Source organism: Podospora pseudoanserina, chromosome 6 (assembly GCF_035222485.1).
Source record: "Podospora pseudoanserina strain CBS 124.78 chromosome 6, whole genome shotgun sequence".
NCBI lineage: Eukaryota > Fungi > Ascomycota > Sordariomycetes > Sordariales > Podosporaceae > Podospora > Podospora pseudoanserina.
Genome location: NC_085925.1, coordinates 1831930 through 1847941, shown reverse-complemented (window position 1 = coordinate 1847941; position 16012 = coordinate 1831930). Strand labels below are relative to the sequence as shown.

General features: G+C 51.6%; 3 protein-coding genes across 3 annotated transcripts; all 3 read right to left on the bottom strand.

The window, feature by feature from the left end:
- Positions 1-4600: 4600 nt before the first annotated feature.
- Positions 4601-6093, bottom strand: QC764_602057 (uncharacterized protein; the record flags this gene model as incomplete). The annotated part of the gene is made up of 2 exons (XM_062948719.1): positions 4601-5747; positions 5807-6093. The coding sequence occupies 2 exons, from the start codon at positions 6091-6093 to the stop codon at positions 4898-4900; spliced, it is 1137 nt and encodes a 378-aa protein (XP_062797537.1). The 3' UTR covers positions 4601-4897.
- Positions 6094-6386: 293 nt separating this feature from the next.
- GEA2 (GDP/GTP exchange factor for ARF) lies at positions 6387-10420 on the bottom strand (the record flags this gene model as incomplete). The annotated part of the gene is made up of 3 exons (XM_062948720.1): positions 6387-6644; positions 6700-8223; positions 8285-10420. The coding sequence occupies 3 exons, from the start codon at positions 10418-10420 to the stop codon at positions 6387-6389; spliced, it is 3918 nt and encodes a 1305-aa protein (XP_062797536.1).
- A 57-nt stretch (positions 10421-10477) lies between these two features.
- ANP1 (Mannan polymerase II complex anp1 subunit) lies at positions 10478-15931 on the bottom strand. Its single transcript, XM_062948721.1, has 7 exons — positions 15707-15931; positions 15468-15536; positions 13981-15289; positions 13219-13898; positions 12831-13150; positions 12683-12778; positions 10478-12624 (listed from the first exon to the last, which is right to left on the bottom strand). The coding sequence occupies exons 3-7, from the start codon at positions 14085-14087 to the stop codon at positions 12367-12369; spliced, it is 1461 nt and encodes a 486-aa protein (XP_062797535.1). The 5' UTR covers positions 14088-15289; positions 15468-15536; positions 15707-15931; the 3' UTR covers positions 10478-12366.
- Between the last annotated feature and the right edge of the window lie 81 nt (positions 15932-16012).

Here is a 16012-nt window from a genome sequence, read left to right as displayed (position 1 = left end):
ATAACTGCCAGCTCACCAACGATCAGAAAGCGGACATTCCGAAGCTTGTCTTGCATCTCATGCACCTTTGTCTTTTTCCGAACCCATCCCAGCCTCACAACAGACCTCTCCATTCCTGCCCTTTCATCTCCCCCCTCAGCATCTTGCTTGGGCGATTTGAGAAGATACTTGTCCACCAGCAGCTCTATAGAGTCAAGGAGAGAAGCATATTGATGAAGCAGGCTCCGTAATGCCTCAAAATTGATGGGTCTGGCACCTTGGGCAGCCGCAATAACGGTATATTGGAGAGAGGTGAAGGATGTCCTGGCTTCCGAGATCTTTCAAAGAAGAAGCTCAACTTCTGTGGGTGCTTTATTGAGTTCCTGAGCCTTGCCAACAAGCTTTCGCAGCTTTTCACCACCCTGGATAATGGCGATAGCGCTGGCCACAAGACTCAGCGGGTCAGCCATGTTCGAGGACGCGTGTAGGGTGTGTGATGGGTAGTGCACACGTCTGAGTATATTGTTGCTATTTCTCGCAGGCTACCTAGAACAATAATGCTCTCAGATCGACAATATCGTCAGCCACTTGAGGAGATAAGGACCTGAGGGCAAGGCCACCGCCAAGAGAGCATCCGAAGAGGTGGAGAACCCAGCGGGTTTGGTCCAGGGAAGAGAGGATGAAGCGAGCCACATAGAGCATTTGCGATATGTACAGATGGGTGCCATGCGCCACCGTGCCCTTTGGTTATGTCGGGCTATCCCCTACCGAAGAGATCTATCTGCACAGACAAAGTAAGGCGAATGCTAAAAACGGGGGTAGGTGAATGATTTACCAAATGTCATTACACGACATCCACATGCCACTAGGGATGCCCACAATGAGCCAAGCACCATGGCTGGGCTACCGCCACGTTGACTTTGTCCCATGAGGTAGTTGAAATGAGATTCGATACCAGATGAGTCTCTGTGTCAGGTTGTCGTGCGGATTGTTGTCAAGCCCTGTATTGTTGATGAAGAGTGAGAACCCCCCACCTGCGGGTTGACTTGAGGCAATCTCGCCCCAAGTCTGCCAGCTCAGCCTTATGAACTGATGCGCCTGAATACTGGGTATCAAAATTTAATGATAACGCTTTATAGTTTGTATATCTGCATAAGAAATAGGTGGTCAGATGTATTATCTGTTTCTTCGCAACATGCGTTGTTGATGCAGAGGCTACAGTTTTACGAGATACCCAAGTTTTACACTCGTCAGACCGTATATATGCCTATTGCAACTATTACAAAATGTGATCAAAGGAGTGATGGCAGGCTGTACAACACATAATTAAATTATCGCGCAGCAGATAAGCCAGTGCAAAGAGCTAGTGAATAGGTAGCTGGGACAAAGAACAGTTACTGGCTGGATTGTACTCATTCGTGTGGTTTCCTGATATAGGTTGTTACGAATAAAAACCCGATTGTACTAAGCATATCTGAGAACTGGACGATGAGGATCATAGTCTATAGAATAGTTTTATTGCATTTGCATAAACAATTAAATAGCTGTGCTGTGATGTGCTGTACAGTGCTTTGCGGCAGTGGAAGGTATTTGGGAGTATACCCAGCTGTGGAATCGCACCCTTCATCAGTATACTCATAACACTATGCTTGATGTACCTAGGTGGTGGACATGGTGTCTGTTTTACCCGCTGTGGAGTTTTAAAGGGGTTTGTTTACTTACCCCTTCTTACCCCTAGCAACAGAACCCTTGCATACTTTTATCACGCTCATTAATGCAAACACCATGGACACAGCTGTGTTCATGAAAAAATAATTGTAACTCAATGGGGGATAGAATATTTGTGACCTCCATGCTATTAAAGCATACACGTGTGCCTGCCTTTAAAGTTCAAAGAAGGATTGTCCCTATCTCCATGCGCCCGGATCCTTCTTTCAACCATCGGTACTTTCTCTGTGCACAAAAAACAGCCGCAACTGTTTGAGAATCGCGCTGTCACTCTTCCTCTATGCGGTCTTTCCCACGATCAACAGACCAACGAGTAACGCCCTTACACAGGAGGAATGTCCAACACATGATGAAGGTGATGCTGAGTTTGGAAGCAATCCTCATGCCGCACCGGTGGCTTCATCAAAAACAAAAAATGAAAATGAAGAAAAGCTCCAGGGTTTACCTACCCTAACAACCCTTTTAAGAACCCGTTGTTGCTGTTGCTGTTGCTGCTGCTGCCACCTTGAACAATTTATCCTCCTTCCTTGGCCTTGGAATCCCCTCGACGCTAAGGCACGATAGCAAAGCAGAGCTTTGGGTCTGAGTTGTACTTTGAATTAAAACGCAAGAGCATATCACTCGTCAAGTGTCTACCCAAGAAATGAGACTTGGTCCGTCATTTCCTTCGTTCATAAATGTGGGCTCACCCTCATGTCACAAGGCAACTGTCCTTTCGATGGTCGACGGGTTCCAAATCATGAAGCCATGTCCCAATACTTGCTGTACCTGGTGTCTTCCTGCCCAAGTCTCAACTCGAGTGCATATGTGCTATCCTTCCCTGAAATACCGTTACCAACTTTGACAGAATGATGCCACCCCTTGTTGTGTAAACCTTCTCTGACAATGCTGTCCTCCGGCTCCTGTCGAAACCCTTGCAGTTGGTGGCAACGTCCCCATGAAGCCATTCCGCTTACGGATTTCAACATGGCCGGCCATATGTCAACAAATGCAAGTGCCAGCACCGGAACGAACTCTCCCTTTCCTGCACCTTGACCTCCCAAGCTCTTCCCACAACTGTCTTGAATAGCCTCATGTAACAAGCTGATGACCTGATTTAGCAACAACCTGCCTCACATGTTGAGAACCATCAGAAAAGGGGAAGTCAGTGCCGAGCAATGGAGCGCACCATAAAACTCTCCCAATCTTCCCAGGATTCTCGCCTTCGTCTTCTCTTCTCTTCACCTTGCACCACCGCTTCTTGACTTTGTCATCCTTCTCCCTCTATCATGATGTCTGTCCACAGTCAGCTTTCAGTCTTCTTCCTTGGATTCTCGACCCTCGCCTCCTCAAACACTCATCCACCTCCATCGACCTGTCACTCGACATCGCGGCAGACTTCACAGCCTCATCAGACGGAAATCAACAGGTTCGCAGGCCTCGTGACGACCTCCCCTGCCAGTCAACTCATCATCGGTCACTGAGACATCAAAGGATCGTATTACATAGCAATTGGCTACCGCTCTTATGAGCTTCTTGTCCCCTCAGTTCGTTCAACAGCCTCAGAGGCTCGCTCGACTTGTTCCACCATGATCTCGACGACCTGTTTCGACGCCAGCCAGCTCTTCATCATCGGCCAGGTTCCTTGCTTGAGGTGGCTGCTCCTTATTTTGACGAGAGTGTGTTTCTGAAGGCCGGTGGCCTAGCGATGATATCGTTACTTTTGCTTTAGAAGAAGCGGAATAAAGGACCTCACGGAGCCATTGACTACCACTCTCACAAGTCCTCTCCCCCGGGTTTAATCGATAGCCTCAGGGGCACGGCATATCTCGACACTAACCGGCTCCCATCATTGGCCGGTTTCTCTTGAGGTGGGTATTCCTTGTGCTGAAAAGTCTGTTGTTTTCTGAGCGTTGTTGAGCGGTGATGATATTTCTTAGCGGATGCTTAGGGACCCTCACGTAGCCGTTGGCTACCACTCTCACAGGTTTCTTGCCCCGGGTTCGATCGATAGCCTCAGAGGCACGGCTTGTCTTGACATGATCTGCGTGTTGACACCGGCCAGGTCTTCATCATTGGCCAGATTCTTTGTTTGAGGTGGGTGCTCCTTTTTGTTGAGATTCCTTTTCTGAAGGCCAATTTGGCCTAGCGATGATATTTTGTTCAGCCAACAACAAAGGACCCCATGTAGCCATTAGCTACCACTATCACAGGTCATTCCCCCACCCCGGTCGGTCTGATCAACCTCAGTGGCGAGCAGCGATGCCGACGACGTGTCTTATGGCTCCGCTTCATCATTGGCTTTCAATCGTGTACACAAGCAAGAGGGGTGGGTGGGTTTGGTCAACCTCGGAGGCTCGGTGGCTCAAGTGCCATGTTGACGACTTTTCACGGCTGGCCGGCTTCGTCATTGGCTTGGCCTCAGCTACTCCAGTGACTCGACTTGTACCTTGGCACTGTGGCGGTTGGGTTGTCGAGGGCTTTGCATCATTGACTTTTATGGTTCGTGGGTGGTTGGATGACAAAGGTTTGCTCATTTGAGCTTGCGGGTTGTGTAAGGATTTGTGGGATTGGATTTATGGGACGATGGGACGCAACGCAGGTGTGGACAAAGTGATGAATATTGTGATGGTATGGAAAAGGAAGGAAAAGGCAAGTAGCCCAGGCTGGAAGATCAAGCGGACCTAGGAGCAAGGCAGTGGGTGGTCAGTGCCCACGTCCCACGGGATTTGAGAGAAAGGGATTGAATCTGAAGGCGATGAACGAGTTTGACGCGTGAGAACTTTTAGCTATGGCTGACGAGACGGCAGGGATGCGAAGGTGATGGATGTGATAGTCGTTTGATTTGGAGTGCTATTTGCTGTGTCTGTTCTGTCTGCTGTGTCGAGTGGCCGCTGAGTGTACTGTGATGTTTGCTGTGTCTGTATCTTGATGCGCGTTGCGGGAGGAATTTTGATGACCTTGTCCTGTCGGATTCGGCAAGAGAAAGGAGGAAATTTGTGTGCAGATGGGCTTGACTTTTAATATCTGTGGGAGTCCGACGTGGCCTGAAATAAAGTTTGAAACCCCAGTTTGTGTTCAATCACCCATGTGGCCTCGTGTTGAAGCCACAATCTTGTCAGGAGTCCACGGTGGCATTTTCCATGTTCCTTGATATCTGCATTAGCTGCATTATCTGAAGGACACGAGTAGCTCTTTTGGGCCCCAGTTATCAATCCTCTGTTTTACTCCATATACCATCATCTGGAGTTTTGCCCCCCGTGCCCCTCATATTCGTTGCCCGTGCTGCCATATATATCATCACATTCTCGTCAATTGCTGGTGACGGGACCTGCGCCTCGACAGTGAAGGTGTCAAGGTCGTCACCGTAAGTTTCCGCCATGTTTTCCACATGCTCCGAATCTCTCAGCGGGGAAAGAAAGCCACTTTCACCGGCACCGATAATCGCCCGTAAGAAGATACTCGCCATCTTCTCGTATCCAGAATCGTTGGGGTGGATCCCATCCGCCCTGAAATCATGCCGACCCATCACCTCGAATTCTGCTGCTCCGATGCCGACCGCCCACATATCTGCGAGTACAATCTTCTGCGGCCGTTCAGGCTCGAGAACCCAAAGACGATTGGCAACAACCTCTCGGGCCATGGAGGTTACATAGTCCATGTTTTTGTAAATGATTCGATTCCCGGTCGGGATGATGGTGGACAAGATGATGGTTGTGTTGGGCACCTGATCGAAAAGATAGTCTACCATGTCGGCGTATCGCTGGTAGATGCCGCCGATCCAGGGTGATGACCCTGACCCGAATGCTGGCATGGAATAGTTGTATTCTGTCTCGTAGAGATCATTTTGCATGAGGGTGTCGAAGGTGCCGGCGTGGATGAGGATGACGTTGGGCTGGTACTTGACCGAGTGTTTGGATAACCCGTGGATGGTGGCGACTCGGTCCATCTTGTCGCGTGCCTCGACTTGGTTGTTGTTCATGAGGCCGTGCTGCTTGCTGCCGACCATGTTGACTTTGTAGCCTGCCTGCCGGAGGGAGTCTCGGAGGTATTTGCGGTATCTGGAGATGAGTCAGTTTGAGTGGCTGGTTAGTTATGCAACTCAAGATTGACAGCTTACCCATTGCCATGGCTTGAGCCCTGCCCATAAGTGATGGAATCACCGAGGGCCAGAATGCGAAGTTCAAAGTCTGGAGGGTTGAAGCCACTGATTGTCCCTTCTTTATCACTGCTTTTTTCCCGAGATGTCTGGGTATCATCTTTTGCTCCGTCACTGATAACTCTCTGTTCGCCATCTTGACCATTGGAGACAGGCCCAGGAGTAGACAAGACGAGCGTTGAGAATATAAGTGTTGCAATGGCAACAAAATGTCTGTGGCTCCGCCGGGAAGCACCGTTGAACTTCATGAATTATCTCAATCACTTGACGAACGTTGGAGATGCTGGAAACTGGGCCTGGTGAAGTAAGGTGTCTTTATCAATGAGCTTGTCCAGCAACCAATCACACTTGACGTTCCTCCTTAGCTCACGACACAAGATCCAACACACCTTGACAGTCATGACCCTTACCATTACCTCCTATTTCTTAAGCAGCCTGCAAAAAAGGCATTCTAAAGTCTATTATGGTATATACCCCCCCCACAACAACAAACATGCTCACTGCTTGGTGTCCGAATCCATCCACATCTAATAGATCAAAATCACGCCGCCGCCCCTTCCACCTTCCCCTCCTCCCCTTGAGGCTGCACCACCTGCTGCTCCCCCCTAGCCGCCGGCACCACCTCCTCAGGCACATCCAGCGCCAAATCCGCCCTCAACCCCGGCAGAAACCTATCAATCCTCTTCCACGTCTCGTTCCACAGCTCCTCCCTCTCGGGGTTCTTGCTCGGCGGCACCAAGTACCCATTACTCGCCATAATAAGCAACACATTCTTCAAATTCTCCGGAACAGCCTCCTCCTATTTTGTCAATCGTTAGCAAAAGAATCCCCTTTAGCTCGACAAGAAAGCTTACCAAACTATCCCCCTGCCCACTATTCATCAACCGGTCCATAATCTCAATAATCCTCACCCACAACCCCAACAGCCCCTCCCACTCGCTCAGCATGACCAAATACTGCAAGAAAACTTTGCTCAGCAAGCTCGCAGCCTGCACCCTCGTCTCGCTCATCCCGTCCCGATCCGAGCTGAAAACCTCCGGCTTCAACAGCCTCAAGATAAGCGGGAACAGCACCTCCCCGAAAATCGCCGTCCACTCATCATGCTCCTCCTGGGACGTCAGATCTGGGCTAAGCAGCGTCCTCTGCAGGCTAGAAAACGCCAAATGTCTAATCTCCCGACAGGGGTTCGTGCACTGCGTTGTTAGGGCCTGGAAAACAGGAAGCCAATACGCCGACCACGCCTCCCTGCTCTCTAGATGACTCTGGGACATGAGACCGGGGATGCGAGACGTGAGCTTGTAGATTCCCTCCAGGGCCCTAACGCCCCTTTCGACAACCTTGTTGTCGCTTGGTTTCTCAAGCTTCTTGGCAATGAATTTGCGGCCCTTGACCTTGCGGTCGTTTTGCTGCTCTGCTACCGCGCCGACGCTCGCCATGCTGGCATATTCGTTGAGCAACGAGAGAGACGCCTCGTAGTTGTCCGCCATGATTGCCGAGGGGTTGCTGTTGATAACACCCTTCTCCAGAATCTCAAAGACGGCCTCTGCTGAGTCTGGGTTGGTGGCGAGGGTCTGGAGGATGACCCAAAAGTCGGGTGAGGTCATCATCTCGTTTCGGAGAGGGCATGGCTTTTCGATGCAGAGCTTTAGGCCGCGGAGGACGAGACCAGACGTCTTTATGAGAGTGTCTTTGGGGAAGCTGGAGACGGTGTGAAGGAGGATGGGAACGCGGACGTAGTCAAAGTCGTAACTTGCTTGGAGGAGGTTGAAGAGGTAGAAGGTAGCTCTCTCGATGAGGACAGGGTGGTACCGAGGAACATCTCTCAGGATCTCCTGGATAGCTTCCACGACCCGCTTGCCGAGAACCTCGATGGTGGTCTCATCACGAAGGGCGAGGACTGTGCAGAACTCCAAGATGTATACCAACCCCGGGTCGTAAACGGCGGTGGTCTGACGAGGTTTCTGTCCGTTAGTTCCAGACGGTGGGATATTCTCGGCCTTGACGATGATGACGGTCGACCCATTGTCTTCTGGAATTTGTGCCAGCAAAGAATCTACCAGTGCTTCAAGATTATGACTTGGTAGGCTCGAGACATTGGCAAACACATCCCCCATGTGACACTGGTTGACGCAGTCGACAGTGCAGAGCGTGCTCTCCAATTCCTCATCTGAAGGTTCAGGCGGGTCATCGGCCGCATAGCTTGAGATATACGAGGTGAATGCCGAGAAGAAGCCTGTCTCGTTCTGCTTGGCACCCCGATCAATGACCTGGGATGGCGGCTGCAGAGGAATAGGCGGCAGCGAGAGCTTATCCGCTTCTGTCGAGAAGAACGGCGGTATAAGCGAGTTGACAAACAAGTTGAGCCATATCCGAATGATCTATAAGACGATATTAGTACCAAACCCATATATGGCCTAGGATGCTCAGGGGGCAACTCACATGCTTCCAACTCTTCTTGATCACCGGCTCACTCCCAGTAACAACCCTAAACAACACCAACGTCGCCAACTGCGGCCTCACATCCCTACCAAACTTGACCGCCAGCTCACTCACCATAACACTATTCTCCCCAACCTGCACCTCGGTATTAAGCGTCGTATTCGACCCTCCCTCACTGCTCAGAGTCGAGATATAGCCCAACCGATACACAATCTCATCCAGCGCCTCGCTATTCCCGTACTTGGTCGCGATCCTTGCGCACTCATCGAACCCGGTAATCACCCTCGCATAAACCGTATCATCCGTCGCCGACATGAAAACAAAAAACAAACACGACACAATCGCGTTCCACGTCGTGGCAAACATGTCGGCATCATAAATGTTCGTATCGCACAACACCAGCGGCCCGGCCGAGTCAGACTTGAGAAGCAGCTCCTTCCAGGCATAGTCAAACGCATGCTTGTTGTCATGCTCAGATGGCAGGATGATCTCATTCGTGCTGATGGCGTGGAAGATGTCATGGATGTACTCCGGAGGGAAATCCTTCCCGCCATTGACACCCCGCAAGTTCCTCGCAAAGGCCGCCTCGTTCATGCGAGCTTCTTTCTTGATGGTTGGATTATGCTGGTCCGTATTCAGCATGATGATCGCGTAGGAGAGGACATAGACCGAGTCCTGGTCTGCGATGCCCTCAGGCTCCGACTTGAAGTACTTCTCCGAGAATGAAACAACTACCCTCTCAATCAGAGGCGCTTCGCCAGGCAGGCGGAAAGTTCCCAGCATCATGCGCAGCGCCTCGTCTGCTCTCTTTCCAGAGAAGTCAAACTGGTCCATAAACGCATCTAGAATAGCCTCGTTGCCTCTCTTGGTGAGGAACTCGCCAAGCTGCTTCTTGTTGACTCTTGTCGTACCCGACAAGAACTTGGCCACACAGACTGGGTCTTTAGCATCGGCAATGATCCCCTTTTCCTGGAGATATGCCAAACCGCCCTTTGGATTTTCGTTGAACTTGTTTGCGCCCTTGATGATGAGCTTTTTCCTTCGCCTCTTTTCTCTGAGTACTTCCGGGTCGGGATAGCCCTCTGTTTCAGGGGTCTGGTCAAGTCTTTCTGCAATGTACTGGATGAAGCGAAGTAGCGCATCCAAACAGAGAGGTGGCACGCTTGTCGTGCTCCAAGTAGCCGAGTCTGGGAGCGCATTTCTTGACAACAGACCGATCATGTCCTCACACAGATCAGCCCTGTCCTCATCGCAGTCATAGTTGACAAACAGATCCACCATAAAGGTAGGCATGCGAGCCAGCACTCCAATATTCTCAACCATGGCCTGTCTGGCATCTGGTTTGCGCGCGCCCCCTTCCAGCCCCAACTTTTGGCGGTCCTTGACTGGAACAGGCGTAGAACGGCCACTACCTTGCTGCGATGGTGGTGGTTTGACCAACTTTGGCGACTGTGGGATGCCCGAATAAAGACTGGGGTCAATGCCTGGCTCTCGAGGGATCTCCACCGCCGGATGAAGGCAAGCGACCAAGTAAGACAGGTACAGCTCCTGCTGAAGCTTTAGAACATGTCTGCAGGTTGAAAGAAGGGTGCTCGCCACAATCAACGCTTCCTGCAGCACGGCCATATTATCGGAGCGTACAAGCTGGAAGAGATAGCAGCACAGCTGATCCTCTGCAATCGCCGCAAGCGCTGGGTGCCTCGCAATCGATGGCCCTGCCACCTCAAGCGCCACGTGGATGATCCTGAGAGCCATGACTCTCATTTGATCGGGATGGCGGCGGTCATGAGGGTCCAAGAAGCTAACCAGCACCCTGAAAAGCTCGCGGACCGATGGTAACGAATAAGGCCGTAGGTCAAACGACTCAGAGCTGATTTCCGTGTTAGAACTCGTACTCGGCCTCCCCTGTTCTCCAGCAGCAGCCGTTTCCTCAGTACTGCTCGCCTTTTCCGAGCTCGATGAAAGCCTCGGCTCATCAACCGCCGACGTCTCCAACAAAGCCGTCTTCTCAGTCGTCTCACCCCCTTCTCCCTCAACCACCCCATCACCCCCCTCAACCGCTACCTCCCCCTCCTCCCCCTTCTCCAAAACCCCCACAGCCTCCTCACTCCCCGTCCCCTCACCCCCAGTCTCCATCTTCACCCCATCATCTCCCCCCATCTTTCCCTCCAGCCCCCCCTCCCCATCCTCCTCCGCCTCGACCTCCAAATGCTTCAAATCCTCAAAAATAATCTGCACCATCCTCACCATACTCGCCTCCGCCGTCCGTCTCAGCACCTCGGAAAACCTCGGCCGGCTGCAAATCGTCAACCCCCTCCCCATCATATCACAAACACTCTCATCACTCAAAATATCCCCCCCCGGCCCACTAAGCATATCCTCCATCAAATGCAAAATCATCAACAGCACCACCTCCTCCTGCGCCGGATCACTAATATCAAACTGACAATGCGTAATCGCCGCGCTCAAGCTCTGCATCGCAAGCGCGAATCTCGGGCTCACCGGCGCGACAAACCCATACGCCAAAAACTTTTGAATAGCCCTCAGCGCCAGCACAGTCACCGGCGCCGCCGTCCCCTTGGTCTGTATAATCTGCAAGAAGGGATACAGCAGCACGAGGGAATCAAACCGGTGAATGTCCTTCACCCCCGCCAGCTCCTGACGAAGCCGTCCGAAACCCGAAATGAGGGGGTTGTCCGCCAATGACTTTCCTTTTTTCCCTCTCAGACCCCATCTGTTTGTTGCCAGCTCGTTCGCGTCTTGCTGTTGCTGCTGGCCAGCGGTGGACTTGCTTCTCGCTCTGGACGAGGGAGACGGCGGGGGGACGAGCTGGATGAGGTTGGGGCTCCCTCCTAGAATGGCCGACACGGACGAGTGCGGGGACCGGGCGTGCTTCTGGATGGCCGACGTGATTGCTATGCACTCGGATATCACCAGCGAGACTGGGTCGACGGCCACGGAAACAGGGCGGGAGCGGTACTGCATTCGGGAGGAGACGATCGGGCCTCCTCCTCTGGTTGTTGTGCCGGTGGTGCTGTTCCGAGGGAGAGGGGTTCCTGGGGCAGAGGGGGCTGTTATGTTGTTGTTGATGTTGACGGTGTCCATGTTGGGTGGTGCGGGAAGGGCATCGTTGCCCATGCTGCTGGTTTAGTTTGCGCTTCTAACTTGTCGCCCTCGGTGGTTGGGAGAAAGGAATCGCCCTTCGACGTGGGGTGGTTGGATATATAATTTGTCGGGTTTCGCTCGAGTTCGATCGAGGGGTCGAGTACTTGGGTTGCGACTTCGAAAGGCAAACAATTGCCCTTGTGACGATATTTGTTCGTGAGAAGAGGACAGACACACTATCAACTTCCCCCCATCTGTTTGTTCCGCCGTGACTGCCAGGCAACTCCCAAAAGAAAAGGTCTATACCCGTTAACCGCGTCAGCAAGAATTATGTCGCGAAGCTGTCTCGGTGAGATGTGTTTGATTCGAAACGTCAGCGTCGTCACTTGCTGCTGGTTGGCACTCGGGGGGTAGGTTGCGCCTCGTCGTCAACTGTAGGTACAATCCTGGTCCCTGAGGTGGGTGGATAGGACACCTTGAGGCTCAAAGCCGCGAAAGCCAATGAATTGTCAGGTAGCGAAGCCAAGCTCCTTGTTTAGGTGGTCAACTCCAGCGGCCACAATCGGTTAAACAGCGGTCATTGCCCCACAGCTACAGGCAACCACTCAACTGCCACCTGAATAAGCCACCGAGACACTCATTACAACAGAATAGGGGGACAAAAAAAGATGTCGATGACATGACCCAGTCAGTTCATTTATCTTTATCATAGGTAGTCTTAAACAAAAAGAAGAAGAAACTTGAAAAACGCCTCTGCCATGAATGCTGGCCTGTTGCAAGAAAGTGACACCTAGTGTACATGATATTATGTCGTTCCTTTTTGTCTTGCCGTGTTCCGTCCCGGTCTGGCTTTGCAAAAACGCCCACCCACCTCCCCCCTTCCAGCCTCCAAAGTTCTAAAAGAGCCGGATGAAATAGTAAACAAAAAATGGAAGAAGAAGAATGGGATAGATAGACAGACGTAACCATTATCGTGATCACGTCTTGGCACCCTCCTGCTTCCCCTCAACCTTCTGTTGCCCTTGCGCTGGCGCTTGAGCAGCAGGCTGAGCCTCAGCCTTCTTCTCCGCCTGAGCCTCCTTCTCCTTCTTATCTTGCAACGCGATGTTCTGCAGCTTGGTCTTATCTTGCTCCCACTGACCCGTGGTATCACCAAACTCTTCCTTGATCTTCTTGGACTTCTCTGCCTTTTCCTTTTCTTCGGCTTCCTTCGCTAACCTCTCTTTCTCCATTTGCTGTCATCATACGTTAGCAGATATTCGGTCAACAGAGTCTGTGGAGGGAGTAGCATACCTCCATGTGTTTGATATCGTCAACGCTAGGCTCGTACAAATGCCAGATAGTGTAGTGTGGCAAGCCCACGACCGAGAATTGCATCTTCTTGGCCATCTGCTAGTTGTTAGCTGTGTACCTCAGCAGCCACTCAGAAATTGCGACATACCTTTCCAAAACCTTCAGTCTCGGCATGCTTTTCGAAACTGAAAGCCGGGAAGTGAGCACCATAACGGAAAACTCTCGCCTTGGCCAGAATGCTGACGCCACCAACACCATCGATCTCCATCTCCATATCCGGGTCGCCGTAAGGATCACGCAGGTATGCCAGATGAGGCCGCCATGTCGCGTACTCGGCATAACCCTCCACAATGACAGCGTCTTCGTCAAGAGTGTCGGCAAGAGCAAGGGCGGTTTCCGACTCCTGCCACGAGTTAAGATCATAAGGCTGCTCTCCACCAAGCCAGTCGGGAAGAGGTCTCCAGACATCTGATCGCACAAGAACCGTTAGCCAACCACCCCCACAGACATCGACACTCACCACAGAAAATACTCACTAGGAACAATAACATCCTTATTATGCCTCATCAAATCCTCCAAAATCGTAAACGGCGCCGTCTCCACATCCACATCCCTCCAATACACCCAAGAATGATACGGCCTCAGCGCCGCACTCAACAACCAATTCCTCGCCCTTGCCATCAACTTCCGTCTCGGCGCCTGAGCCGCAAACCCATGCCTGCTCTCCACATCCTGATTCACAATCTGTCCAAAATCCTTCTCAATAATCGAAATCTCCCCAAAGTGCTGATTGTCATCCACATCGTTCTGAATCGCCTCCAAGCTCTCCGTCAGCACCTCCAGCGTCCTGTCCTTAGAGTCCGACACCAAAAACGCCAGGTCGATCAGGTTGTGCGGGTACGTAAAGTTCCTCAGGTGCGAAAAGAACATGCCCAGGTGCGACTCGGCGTCGCGCAGGGGCACGCAGAGCAGGATGCGCTCCTCCCTTTCCCACCCCCTGGCGGTGCCCTGGACGTTAGACAGGTCATAGTATCGCACCGTCTCGAGCTGGAAGTCGTCGCTGCTCGACAGCAGGCCGAGCGAGAGCACCGAGAGGACCGAGCCGCCGTTCCAGGTGATCAGGCCGAAGAGGAAAAGGATGGCCGCGACGATGCCGAGCCGTACGAATAAGCGTTTTCGTCTTCGGGATATCGGTGTTGTGCCTCGTGGTGTGAATCTGTTTTCAAATCACAAGTTAGACCAGTCTCCCCGAAACCAAGCGCCGCCCTGAGGAGAAAAGAAAAAAGAAGAGAGCGCACCTGTGGGGAGAAATCTCAAATGTGTTCCCTCGCGGATAACCATTAGAGTACCCGCTTACATGGTGACGGGGGACCACTTTGGACCCCGACGACGTGAAGGGCAGCATTTGTTTTTGTGTGGCGTGCACCGGAGTGGGTGTGAAGGCGTCACTACCAAAAACCGATGGGATAGTTTCCTCGCCCCCTTTCGTTGCGCGCGCAACCTTGGGACGTGGGAAAGCTTAAGCTTGAACCCCTGGGCGTTATCTCTTCGGGGGGACGGGGTGACGGTGAACGGGGGGAGAGGAGGGGACCGGTCTGGAATTCCGTTGTGGTCGTCGGTCAACGCATGGCTCGCCCGTTGTATGCAACGGATACGAAAAAAAAAAGACAATGGCGTGGCACGAGGAACAAGACTCGCTGAGGTGGCTTTGTGTTGGCGATGGATGGGTCAGGTTGGCAAAAGGTGTTCGCTCGCATCAGCCTCACGGTGCAGCGGCAACCCGTGGCGTTTCGTTTCTGATTTCGAAAAAGGGACCCCCCGGAGGCCTTGGCAGTGTCCAACTCCTGGCTGACGCATTTGCTGGGTCCACTGCCTGACTGCCGAAAAGCGGGTACCTATGACCAATGTCGTTTTGCATTTCCGCGCCGCAGATGGGTCGCAGAGATTGTCTCGGAAGGTACCGTATATTAAAGTAGCCATCTCATTTACCAGAATCTCGTCCATCTGCAGCTGCTATAGACTGGCGTAAATCCCACATACATCACATAAACACACATGAACAGAGGACAGCAATGAGGTGGAGGACATAGTTGTATTGCATTCTTCTACCATGTGTCTAAATTCTCTCTTGCAGAAGCCTCGGGTTCAAAGATTGTATCTGGATGATACCTACAACGCATCAACTCAACTCACCTAGTCCGGGTCTACATGGTCGCGCTTGGAAGGGTACGTCTTCTGTCAAGCTGCTGACGGTCAGCAAATAGTCATGGACGAATTGTTTTGAAAAGTTGATGTGTTGGGTCCAGTATCAGGCAAGCCGTTTTTACTCAGCCGTACAGACCGGCCCAAGCTGCCGTACACCATAACGGTGCATGGCAGACCCGAACAACGGAAGCCAAATCACATCCCCGAAGGAAAAACACCACAACTGATCATCCCACCCGAAGGCGCTACAGTGCGGATGAATGGCTCGGTCGCACAATATCGTTGAATGGATAGACTATTGTCATCATGATGGACGAAGGGGGCGCGAGTTTGACGATAAAACATACCCAGACAGTCCGGTAGATGAGGTGACCACAGTCGTCGACGAGTCAATGTCCCTAACTTTGACAACAGTCAGCAAAAACTGTCGATAATTGGGGAGTGGTGAAATGTGAAAGAAAAGAGAGATGGCATCAGAAAAGTTTTGGTATAGGGTTGTCGCTCATTATAATTCAGAAGCAGAACTGAAAAATATTTTTTTCATCATAAAAGCCGGGGATGAGGAAGAAGCCATTCGTACCTTGACTGTGTTACTGTGTTGTCGAAGTGATGGCGGGATGTAGCTGTCAGTTGGATCAAGAAAGAAATCCTGCTACAACTTGTTAGTCAAAGCTGTCAACCAAGGTGGGCTTGTGACGAGTTGACAAGAGGGTGTCCAGTCAGATGGTAGTGCATGTAGTTCAAAAGCGCTCAGAGAAAATCGCGAGAACTGTGTGTATAAGATCATCATAGGACGGGGAAGGTGAAGAAAAAACGTACTGTATCCAGCGTAGAGCCAGAGTTGGGTTAGTTGTCGGTCCAGCGACCCTTCTGCCCGGCCAAGCCTTTGCAACCACCTCTCCGATCAGGTTCCTAGCGACTAAAGCGAGTCCATGATAAATAGACGCTCCTTCAAGAGAGGCTAAACTTGAAAGGAGAAGGAGGTCGCAAAGGATTGGTTTGTAGGTTGCAAAGTCGGATGTTGGCCATGAGGAAAGGTTGCAGTGTTGTGTGGAAGAGAGGAAAAGCAAGTCGCGATAAATTTTTCAGAAGTTTAAACCTTTTCCCAGAGCTGTGGCTTGTGCG